Source organism: Homalodisca vitripennis, chromosome 4, assembly GCF_021130785.1.
Source record: "Homalodisca vitripennis isolate AUS2020 chromosome 4, UT_GWSS_2.1, whole genome shotgun sequence".
Lineage (NCBI taxonomy): Eukaryota > Metazoa > Arthropoda > Insecta > Hemiptera > Cicadellidae > Homalodisca > Homalodisca vitripennis.
In genome coordinates, this window is record NC_060210.1 from 147,869,815 (window position 1) to 147,883,064 (window position 13,250).

The 13,250-nt window shown below is 33.3% G+C and overlaps 1 protein-coding gene across 36 annotated transcripts in view; it reads left to right on the plus strand.

Moving 5' to 3' along the window:
- LOC124360280 (basement membrane-specific heparan sulfate proteoglycan core protein) overlaps window positions 1–6,179 on the plus strand; it is a 528,539-nt gene extending 522,360 nt beyond the window's left edge. For all 36 annotated transcript variants that reach the window (XM_046813745.1, XM_046813754.1, XM_046813763.1 and 33 more), the window contains one exon: window positions 5,051–6,179. In XM_046813745.1, the coding sequence (XP_046669701.1) occupies window positions 5,051–5,108 (58 nt within the window). In that variant the 3' untranslated portion in view covers window positions 5,109–6,179. The remainder of the gene's footprint in view (window positions 1–5,050) is intronic.
- Window positions 6,180–13,250: the final 7,071 nt, after the last annotated feature.

A 13,250-nucleotide genomic window follows, 5' to 3' on the forward strand; every position in this document is an offset into this window, starting at 1 on the left:
TTTTGAGATCTGCAATCTGATCTCTTCTTCAGGTAATAACTAACCTAATACATAATTACAAACTAGATTAAAATAAACAAATCATACCAAAGCGTTGTGACACGCTTAAGTCAGGAATCACAACCACCATGTTGTGTGTCAATTTCACTAACTCTAAAAACATGCACTTAATAAAAAACTATACACAACACTAATCATTAAAATTGAACTAGAGAATACAGGTCACAATACGTCTGCATTCGTCTACCAACAACCTAAGACTGACCAGAGGGCAGGGTTACTGATTTCTTGTTTCACTGAACGATGGCAAATATCTGGAAAAATCCTGTTTCCTTCACAATCCTTCCATCGTCAAAAATAACCTTCAAACAAAGAGTTTTTCATTATCGCTACATACTTCTCAACTTGCCCATTTGACAAAGGATGGATGACTGGAATAGTAATATCTACTATCTTCCATGCCAAACTGTTTACAGACGGTTGAAAAGTCTAAAGAAGTGGAACAGGTGCCATTGTCAGATACGATAGATGTAGGAATCCAGTATAGACAAATCAGGAGTTTTATTTCTTTCCTGCTGGTGTAGTCATGAAATTCACTGTGATTATTTTTATCCATGCTGAAAAAGCTTCAACAACAAGCAGAAAAGATTTACTCTGAAAAGGACCGGCAAAATTCACATGTTTTCATGTGCAAGGTGACTTGCAGTGTGGCCAAGTAACAACGAACTTTCTCTGTTGTGGATGAGCTGTTTAAGTGTTACATAGAGAGCAAGACACACACATATTTACAGACCAGAGATTTATTTTTTTCTATTTCCTGATGTCTATTGTGAAGATGATCCAATATTTTATTTCTAAGTTTCTCCTAAATGACAGTTCTTACTCCCCACATGATACAACCTTTATGTAAGGTTAGTTTGTTTTTTTGTTTTATGGCTTTAGTTTCAGGTTTAATATCAATAGTTGATCAATAATAGATAATGTACCTTTGCACTGCACTAAGAATAATATCTTTCTCATGTTCTTCATTCACTTCTTTATATGTTACTACAAGAAAAGACATGCTTCCTGACAATTTACATTAATAACAGTATTGTAACTTTTATCAGGCTCTTTAAATTCTTTGTCTTCTCCAGTAGCTAGACTAAACCAGTCAAACTTAGCAAATTTTGTGGTAGACACATACTCTATTTTCAAAATAAAATAGATACAAATCCCACCACTGTAGTCTGCATAAAGTAATAAGAAGATTCCTGTAATTGATCCAAAATTAGACAGGAATGGATCAATGGATCAATCAACAGAGTTGATCTGTTTGTATTTAAAATTCGGAACCTGAAAGATAAATGTGAAATGTCCTCAACAGATAAATGATTGCTAAGGCTTCTATCTCTATCTGGGGGTACTTTATCTCTGTAGATGTCAAGGTCTTTGAGTAAAATGGAATTGGTCTATCTTTGCTATCTGGATACCGGTGAAAAATAGCTGCACCGATGTCCATGATATGCTGCTTCTACTATAGGTAACTTGTCAAATGGTACTAAAACTGGAGCAGATACTAATGCTTCTTTGAATTTCATTACTGCCTCTGAATATTCCACCAATGAAATCCAAGTATTTCCTTTTTTCAAACTGCATTGGGAGGAGCACAAATATCAGCAAATTTAGAAATAAATATTGAATAAAATTGTTTCATACCAATAAATGTTTCTAGTTATTTAATATCTTTAAGTGCATGCATGTTTAGGATCAATTTTATCCTGTCAACATTTGTAGATATTCCTTCTTTGGATATGTTCAAACCCAAATAGTTTACTTAACTCTGCATAAATGTGTATTTGGATTGCTTTAAACAAAATCCATATTTTGTAATGAGTTTTAAAACTTCTTCCAAAGTTTGGAGATGCTCATCATTTTTTCCATTGATAATATAAAACAAATAAAACAACATCAAGTAAACATACAACATCATCAAGTAAATATACAATATCTTGAAGTCCATTCAACATAGAATGCATTCTCTTTTGGAAAATAGCAATCCCAGGGGTAACACCAAAGCAGTCTGTTGTAACGCATAAGCCCAAAGGGTATGTTAATTACTAAAGGTTTCTTCATAGGGATAAAACCATCATTCAAATCTAAAGCGGTAAATTTCTCACCGCTCCCTACATCAACAACTGTCTTAAAGGACTTTTCATTCTACAAATTCTTTTAAATTTGACTCTTACTTCCACATTTGAAGCAAACAAGGTCTTTTATCCTGCAATTTGCCTTTAAATGTTAACCACCACATACAAAACAGCGGCCTTTGCTAATAGCATTACACTCTTCTTCTACATAACTTTCATGTTTTCAGTAAGTTTTAGCAACAGCAACTTTTTTTAACCTTATAGTTACATGACAGCATATACAATGTTTCAAAGGAGAAATCATTGACAGAATTGAGCTTAAACAAATAAATAAGAGCTCTTAATATATTCAGCCTTTAACAATTTATGAACAGTAGTTTTTGTGTGACATCATCTATTATTTTGGATAGTGAGAGACCAATAATGAATTTATTATGCCAAACATCAATGACATCTTTTCCTGATCAAGCTATTCACAACTGAACCTCAGGAGCTGATGATCCCCTGTCCATAGTTGCTCCCACACTTCTTTCGGATTTTTTTTGTATTTCTTTGGCATTTTTTGTGAAGCAGATTATAAATAAACTGAAATCTTTTCGTCTACTGAAGTGTATGACACCATTAAATAACCATTGTTTATTTTCAAATATAAAAACAAAAAATTCAACAATAACAGAAAAACATATTAAATAAAATATACGTTTACAGTTATATTCTATAAACTATAAACCAGATCACCAAATTTAGCACACATGACAATCAATTATTTTTTAGGAGAATTTCTTCTATCAATTTCAAGTTAAACTAGATTGTGTACTTATACCGTAAAAATTGGCTTTCAGCTATTTCATTCAATGAATAATTAGCGATTATTGTACGTAAGTCACAAGATGACCCCTGGCACAGTACATGGTGCAGCTGTATTGTAGTGGTATCACCTTATTTTGCAGGCACTTAAGTCAGTAATTACATCTGCAACATTAGTGCATACGATTATAGTTAAAGTCTCAAGAGAGGTGATTAGCACATTTGTCAGTATGCAAAGAGATCAGGGATCGTCTCGTGACTCTCCTACAGTAATTAGACAAGTCAAGGAAAATAATTTTCATACTGTTATATAGTGAGTACAGCTGTTAGTATTGTTTAGTCTATGTGCAGTCTTCAGGTGATATTTACAATATTTGTACTGTAAAACTAATGTAGATTGTTGTTTAATTGCATGGTGTCATTGAATATAGCCTAGTGATAAATTTTACCTGACAATAATTAAAACATCTGGAAATAAAATAATAAAGGGAAATTTTTTACAAGAATCTCATTGCATTATGAGAAACATTTTAATAACAATAAATTACCTTATATTTTTCAGGAGTGAGGATTTTTTTAATTTGGCCAAAGTTGAGAAATTGAGCCAGATTTTGCCAAAAAAGTATTAACCGTTTGTGAAACTAATTTCTTAACTTACTTTTATTGATAAGAAAAATAGCTCCACATTATTACTCAGTTACTTATATTCCAATTAGAATAATGTCATAATTGCTCTATTTTAGCTTTAATATTATTTTACAGTTACAGTAAAGGGCATTGTTGTTTTCAGGTCTAAACTCTTCATATGCATACAAAATTTGTAAGGTAGATTCATTAAGAGTTTGTATTTGCAATTAGTTATTGATAAAAAAAGTATTCAAAAACTGTTAGTACTATTTTTTAAATATTTTTTTAAATACACAAATTATTCTTTTTAGATTTCTTTTTGCTATGTGTAAATAAATTAAATGTAGTGTACTGAAGTCAATTAAACAATTCAGAAATATTTCATTTACTTGTTTGAATTCTTTAATTTCAGTTTAACTATGAAACACTTGTATGTACATTATTATACTACAATAATATATCATTCAATCAAATACTGTTTAGATTGGTGTAATCATGTATTAGCAATTTACTTGTTACGGGTTTGTGATCCAAAAATTTATGGTAAGAAAGCAGTAATACTAAAAACTATATTGGAAGCACCAAACCATAAAATAATGAGGTATCAGTTAAAGCATGGATAGACATTGCCAGGAGAGGATACAGTTTAACAGAGATTAGCTATGAGTATAATTGTAATGCTTCTAATAATAGGAATACTACTGTTCATGATAGTTCTACAGGCTGTGACTCACTGGAGCATGTAAGGTAGTGATCTACAAGATATATGCATAACGAAACATAGTTATGCACATGTATGTTGATATATAACCTCTTGATGATATGTTTGTTACAGTGCTTTATTGTTATTGCACTTACTTGGAATCTTTTGTTTAACTGAGCTTTAACTCCACCCAGAAAACGGATTTTGATATTTTACAAAACCAGAGTCTGCAATAATTTATCCTTTAAAATTTTCATTGTTAAAAGTGAACTACAAAATAGAAGTAAATTGAATAAAAATTATCTATATTTCGTCTAAATAAGACATCCTCAAATGAGAAAAAAGTGTTAAAAATCATGTGCCAATTTAACTAATTTTGAATTACTTAGTAAATAATTTTGCATTCTTCATAGAACATTAATTACTTAAATAATTTATTATGTTAATTGTGTAGTTTGTATGTGTGTATGTTAGTAAAATTTAAATTGTCAGTTTTATTTCAATACTCATCCATATCCTAAATTTAAACCATTAGGTTGTTTAGTTTGTAAAACCATTTGATGAGCTATTTCTAAATGATTAATTTTAAGCTTATGCAGATTTAGAATTTGGCTAATAAATTTTAAAGTAAAACGTTTCTCAAATGTTTTGTTTTATATATTATATATATATATAATATATATATATATATATATATATATATAATATATATATATATATATTTATATTATATATGTACATATTTTTAAGTATTGCTGTAGTAATTTTCTTTTTTATATTCTAGCGATGCAGAGGATGAAGACTATGACAACAATGCTGGCAGGGGGGAAGAGGTGCATTGAAAGATGCACCGAGCGATTAGATATTTAATATGAACGTCCTCTTAAAGAAACTTTGTGTTCATTATGTACTATTTGTATACGTTCTTTTACAATTTATTGTTTTTCATTTCATATTGCCCTTAATTTATTACTTTTATTGATTAGTGAATTTTTAATTACCTTTAGAAAACAATATGGGTGAAGAACAATAAATGGCTAAAAGTTCTAAACTGCCACGAAATACTTAAACTAACAGCTTTGTGCCATAAACTAACAATGTGTAACCATTAGTTTATATTCCAAAGAAGGTGTCCCTTAGGCTTCCAATACTGCCAATTATTAATGGATGTTCTGGACACGTAAACGTGATCTTAAAATTAAGTTAAGTTTATTTTAGTTTTTTTTTTACTACAAATTATTACCATTCTTTACCATAACGAGTAACAATAAACTGCAAATATGTGATTGTGCTAGGTTGTCTGAAGGGTAGAGGCGTGGAGCTCTCTCCCTGATATTATCTGTAACACATGGGAGGTAGTGACAGTTGTTCCAGCCATACTTTGCAGTTTGTCTTTTATTTTTATTAAAATAGCTGTCAGATATTTTAAAACTATTTTTTACACTAGAGATTTGTTCTGTTTAGGTTTAGTGTTAATTTTGTAAATTATTATTAATTTCAAATAAATGACGATTTATTTTTTGTACGCTCACGTTTCCAAGTGAAAAATCTTATTCCCATGACTTGTACAAACATGCGGGTTAACAGGTTGTAAATGTTTTACAACTTATATAAAAGCTAATTTTAATTCCAGATCATTTTTGAATGTATTTATTGTGTATTCTTTACTAAGTTATGGAAAAAAGATTTTTTATGTTATTTTCCTTAAATTTTCTTGTATTTGTATGTTTCTTAATTTGATTTTAGCTTTTACTGTTGTACTTCTAGAGTCTATTACCACTGTACATGTTTGAGCGAAACTACTGTGCTGTAATTAAATGTTATGTTTAATAAAAAGATATTTGTACAGATAAATAAAACTAATACTGTCTTTTGTTAATGACGATGACAATAAAAGATGTATTATATTTAAAGTGCTGTATGTTTGTCAACTTTCCTGCTACCCTTATAAAACATTTTTGTATTTAAATATTTAATATCACTATAACTACAGTGTTCTGGTTACTGATTGATAACATTGAATAAAGAATTAAAATACTAAACCAATTTCTAGATTTTTTGTAGTTCTTTGTGTATAAAAACTACTTAGAAGCCATATAATAACAAAATACTGTGAGTTATAAATAATATTTTAACTGAAGTTTTTATTCTCTATGTCTAAATTTCTCAAGCCAGCAAGTCTGCTGATTCTAGAAGCAGACATGAGTTACTTGGCAATAAAAAGACAATTGCTAATTTTCCTTTTATCTATACATCATACTTTTTACTACATTTAAACATTTAATAAAATTATAACTACAAAAGAGTATTTTATGAGAGTGAGAGTGAGAGAGAGAGAGAGAGAGAGAGTGAGAGAGAGAGAGAGAGAGAGAGAGAGAGAGAGAGAGAGAGAGAGAGAGAGAGGCAATTTTCCAGGGCTCTGATATATATTTGTTATTAAACAAATAATTAGTATACCTTCAAAGCTTGTTTAAATAATTCTAAAAACTAAGGTAACGTGCCTCTGTAGTGATGTACAATTGAATGGGAGCCTGTACTTCGATCAGAAAAGACGACAGAGAATGGTCATTTTTTATTTCAATTTTAGTACCAAATTACTGAAATTATTGGTGATGAGAACATTTATGAGAAGTGGTTCTATGAACAACAGCAAGAATTATGTGTACCATATATTTATTTAAGCTGTCTATCATCAGGTACTGCCACTAAAGTCACATGCATGTTAGACATAATAATTGATCAAATGGACATACTGAGTTTGAGTCTTAAATGTATGGAATTTCTAACCAGGAATACGAGCTGGGAATTTAATGTACCGTGAAAAACTAAAAATCTTCCTGTAGAACCAGGAAAGTCTAAAAAAATTCTATCTCTAAGAATTTCAAGAAACAGTTTGAAAGCTCCTTGAATCAAGACCTGGTTAATCTCAAAACATCGGAACACGCGGTGTGGTCCGTCAAACTGTTAATGAAGATCCACATATATTCACGAGCCCCACCAGATGCCAGTTAATCAAAGGTTGCCTTCACTTGTGTAGAGTTTATCTTGGTTAGTTCCACCCCAGGGTCATGGCAAACCCCACAAACACATGAAAATCCATTGGATGTCTCAACCCTAGGCCACTATAGCATTAAGCAGTAACGCGACAGAGCGGTAGTGACAATGATACGAGTGGTGTTTTTATGTTTAAGTTTTATTCAGTCACTGATATGGGGTCTCTGGACGAAGTTGTCCAATTCTTATTCTTGAGTGAAAATAGCATACTGAAAAGACAAAGCATTAGAAAGATTGCATGTGCCTAAAATGTAGTGTTCACCCTGTATAAACAAGTTCAAAAAAACATAAAACAGCATGAACAACACACCAACACAGCACCAGAATTTATGTATTTTTTTTTCCTGCAGGTGTAGCAGGAGAAACATTTTGGCTGGATTTGGTGGTGGATCAGCGGCACCATGTGGCACTGTTCTCCAAACTATTAAGTCACCGCTCTAACGCTTACTACCCTTACTGCCGCTTATATCATGACCAAGGCCTCCGTTTGGTCAATGAACGATTGTTCTACACACAGGTTTCAATTGATCGTCAGGTTACATAGGTTAAAACAAAGAAACCGTTGTTATAATACAATATCACGGTCACATCAAAATCTTGACTAAACTACTAAACTATCTGCGTTTACACTGGCAAAATTTTTCGCAAGTTTTGTGTCCAACAATAAAAATCACTAATCTAAACGGGCAAAATAGCTTTCACGAACGATGCTGCAACCAGTTTTGGACAGTTGTTTGCAAGAATTGGAGAGTAGTGTCAGCCATTAAAATTTCAGTTATAAACATTGCCGAAACATCACTGAAATTTTTAATTAGAATGTTAAGGTATCTCGTTGTTGCTTGTCTTTCATTGATTATACATTACTCCATTATACAGGGAGCGGCAAAATGATCTGACGGTTTTTCGATGCCGCGCTGTCAAGCGAGTGAGTGGTGGGGGGCGGTGGGGATAGTTGCGTGGCAGAGCCTACGTGCGGACATTTTTAGTAGCCATGGAGCGGTGGACGGCTGAGCACCGTGCGTTCGTTGTGGAAGCATTTTTTAAAAGTGGCGATAGTGTTGTTGCTGTTCAGCGGCAGTTCCGCAGACGTTTTAATGTGGCTCCAAGAGGGAAAGTGCCAACTCGAAACACCATTTTGCTGTGGGTGGGTAACTTTAGAGCTACCGGTTCAGCTTTAAAAACGAAAATCAACAGGCCGTCCAAGGTCAGCCCGGACGCCAGAGAACGTCGAGAGAGTGAGAGGAGCTGTGGAAGCCAGTCCTCGGCGGCCTGCACGTAAACAAGCTGCAGCTCTGCAGATGTCTGACCGCTCGGTAAGAAGAATATTAAGGTACGACCTGCACTTTCACCCGTACAAAATGGCCATCGTGCAACAGTTGAAGCCCAGTGATTATGCAAAACGCATTGAATTTTCAGAGCAATTGATTAATTTGCTTACAGATGAAAAAATTCTCATTATGAGCGACGAACCATTCATTTTCATTTGAATGGTTATGTTAATAAACAGAATTTCCGATATTGGTCAGAAAACAATCTAGAAGAACTGCATGAACGACCTCTTCACAGTCCCAAGGTCACTGTGTGGTGTGGCGTAACAAGAAATTGTGTTATAGGCCCATACTTTTTTGAAGAGAACGGTCTAACTGTAACCGTCAATTCACAACGATACCTGACTATGTTGAAAAACTTCCTGATCCCCGAAATATATCGGCATAAATCGCTTCAACCGCCACAGAATTTGGTTCCAGCAGGATGGGGCAACTGCCCACACAGCCAATGTGGTAATAAACTTCTTAAGAAGCAAGTTTCGTGGCCGAGTCATCTCGCGTTCCGGGGACATTGCGTGGCCACCTCGCTCCCCGGATCTCAGCATCTGTGACTTCTTCTTGTGGGGACTGCTGAAATCTAGAGTATACACAAACAAACCCCGCACATTGGATGAACTGAAGGAAACCATACGCCAAGAAATAGCCAACCTCTCTCCTGAAATGTTAGGGAAAGTGTTTGACAATTTCAGTGCAAGATTGGAAGAATGCATCGCCAAATACGGACATGATTTGAAAGACGTTATATTCAAATCTTAAACGGATCAACTCGCCCTTTTTTGGTTATTTTTATAAATGTTCATAAATACCAATCTGAAATCTGCAATAAAACACTTTGTACCACTTTAAACGTTTGAGTTGTTTTACATTATAAAACCGTCAGATCATTTTGCCGCTCCCTATTACTTGACAAAACACAATATTTGTATATTTTTTGTAGAATTGTACAAATCAAATGTGTGAATAAGGAATTGACTGCCATGTATGAGTAGACTTCTTATTGACTTCTGCAACAACCAGCGGTACAGCTGTAACAAGTACTTACTAGTAAAATTGCTTATCTTTTTCATACTATACAACAATAGCTGTGCAAATTTTCTTGAAACTTTATTTGCAAATGTAAACATAGCTTAATATTGTCACCAGCTATCAATAGCATAATTTGCTGGACAGCGGCTGGTGGAAATCTTATCAGTTCTCCAATCAACTGTTCATCTGAAAGACCTCCTTCCACATGTAATGATCGGTCCAACAATTCAAACTGTTTAAACCAAATAATCCGAATTTCTATCCTTGGGGAGTCTTGTATGATGTTCACAATCTAATGTTTGTGTGGCTTGAATCACACCCTTTTGTGTGTATTTTTAAAATGTGTAAATTTTGGGGTAGTGTGGCATTTGATGATATTTTTCGATAAGCCGTCTCATCATTAGTTTTGAATAAAAATATCGTCTCTCTACATTTGTGCAGGTAGTTGCAATAAATTTACCCACAAACCCCTGATTTTTTTAAGGTTTTGGTGTACCCTATACATAAGCGGCAAGATAGGTTCAAACTTTTTGCATCAAAATAATCAGTGAAGAAAAACCTTTAAAATGAAAACATACCTTTACATTTGAAAAGTTTCCAAAAACCACTCCTAACCCCCAAAAACTACCCTTTTGGGGAGTTTTAGAGATTTCAAAATAATTTCTCCAAATTCTTTGGGTTGGAAATAGGGGGGTTTAAGTTGTTACGAATAATCTACCTCGTTTGGTTTGGCAGCTATACATACTGTACGGGTGGTCTGCCTCACCCTGAACAGAACGTTTGACAGTGACGTTGGTAGTTTTATAGATGCTTTCGACAGCTATTATAACAATGTAGAACGTAATAAAAAATGCATTTTACTAGGAGACATGAATATTGACCTTTTTTGACCTGACAACATTACTAACAGATATTTAAACTGCCTTATTGACCATGGACTTGTACCATGTGTGGACAAAGCGACTCGGGTGACGGAGCACAGCACCACCTGCCTAGACCACGTGTTTGTGAGATACAATGACATGCAGAGTGTGCAGGGCGCTGTGCTGCACACCATCGTCACTGACCACTACAGCACCGGCCTCAGGAGCACAGTCCATGCGACTGTCACTGCCACTGACACACAGCTAGCACCGATTACCTACACTGACGAAAAACTGTGTCTTTAACGCAAAAATGTATATTAAAAGTAGGATTCCTTTCCTTGAGAAATTGTACATAAAGCATCTTTTAGTTCATATTTATAAATATTACAACATCATTTTCCCAGAAACATCACATTTTTATAATACCAGGCACACAATTAATGTCGGTATACCTGTTACAAGGTTAGTTAAATCATTTTCAATAACAAATTCCTTTTATATTTCCCATGTATTGTTCAGAAACATTAGCAAAAACTTCAGTCACTTCAAATTATTCGAATCAACTTCAATTTCAATTTTTAAGAAAAACGTTAATTTCTTCCTTCTACATATTGGCCTTGAGGGAGCCAAGGCCTTAATCTTGTCTAAATACGGGCTGGCTTGACCTTGGTCCTTTCTCTCACCTCTTCCCCCCACCGACACCACCTGTCATTCATCTTCATTTTAAATTGATAATTACTTGAAGTAAATTAAATATATTTTTTGTGTCGGATTGTTTAATTTAAATTGTTATTGTTATTGTTGCTCTTTCGTTTGCCTCTGAACCATACCCGGCAAACCAAACTAAAATTAATTTCTGTAAAGGATGTAGTCTCTAGCCTACGCACAGGCTGCTTGCCCATGTAGGCTAATTTCCAATAAAATATATATTTAGAAATTACAATGTTTTAATTTCTTTGTTAACTAATTCATTATTTGGAAACATATTTGTAATCTCTGTACCAATATGAAGAGTGTGGAAATAAACTTATATTTCATTTCATCCTCCTAGATGTAACACTTTCCAAAATATAAAGCTATAAAGCTCAGGTACAAAAATTAATCCATGAAAAATAATTTAAATCTATATATTTGTAAACACATATTTTGCAATACATTTTGATAACTTATTCAAGTAAAAACATGAATACAAATAATATTGCAATATAAAATTATGGTTGCCTGTAAAGTCGGTTTTACGGGCGAAGATTTTACGTGACAACGTCTTTTTCTCGGTAGAATATTTATTGATATGAATATTATTAAATTGCACAATAGGAACAAGGAATTGAATGAAAATAAGAATTGCACAAATTTTAACTATAGAAATATATTTTGTTTACTAAAACATTGTACATAATTTGAAATTAATTAAAATTTGTTATTGTAAATGGTAAAGTTGAATAAAACATTTACTAAAATTGGAATTTGAAATTCTTGCTAAACACAGTTAAATTCTAACTCCGCGCGTGGTGATTGGTCGGTTTAGTTCGTTTGTTTGGTCGCACTGTTATGACAGGTTAGAGGTTATAATTTGTTATTTTAAATGTTTGACTAGCAATACGCGCTGTTTCTTCTCAATCGACTGAATTACGATTGATTGCAGAGTGATTTAAACTAATAATTTACTTAACACTATCAACATTTGTCAATAGTATGACATAACCTATAAACTCAGTTTCTCAACTTTTGTGTCAATCTAACAATTAATCAATCAATCATAGTTTACGATAATGAAATATCAGTGTACAATTATTTACCTTTATTGTTGTAGTTGTTGTAAATGACGAATCTAAGCACTCCACATTTTCACGAATAAACATAGTTATCTGCTTTATCCCGTGCGGCGGACCCACAGTTATCTGCTTTATCCCGTGCGGCGGACCCACTGGACGGGCATCGTAACGTTACCGGGCGTTACACTTTTTCATGAGTGACTCCGAGCCGCAACCTAATTTAAGACGTTGTCACGTCAAAAAACAAAAAACATACTTCACTACAAGAAGGTATTTCTACCCTTGTGTCAATCGGTGTTCTTGTATCACACCTGCAATGCACTGAAACTCAGTGCTGCCATACCTGACATTCCTTGACCAACAGTCTACGATAGATAGTCTAGTGTGAAAACAGCTGGCGAAAAGAACACAGCCCAAACGAGAACAGAACTTCAAAGTCAGTTTGATTAATTAATGTTACTTTAAAAATAATTAGTGTGATTATTACACGAGTTGCCTTAGTATTACATTAAATGCAATACATATGAATAAATGCCAGCAATTGTGAAAGTTATCATATCAAACTCTTTTTGTTCTTCAGAGCCTCCCCTCTCTAATTTTTATATTTATGAAGGTAAAATAGATAAAATATTTATGTGGGCTTAGATCCACAAAACATGTATAGAGAGCCCTAGACATTTATGTTACTCAACTGTAAGTGTAATCTAATTATCACGAAGCTTAACGTGAAACCGAGTTTTAAATATGCAATAATGTAATATACTCATTTTTAATGTTGTCTGGTATTACCTTTAATAGGATAAGGAACCACATAGCTTCCTAGTTTCTATATAGAAAGTGTTGTAGAGATATGAATAAAATAGTTTACAATACTTCTTGTCTTCAAATTTCTTGTCATTCGTTAAAATTTATTTTTTTACAATTTACAACAGTAT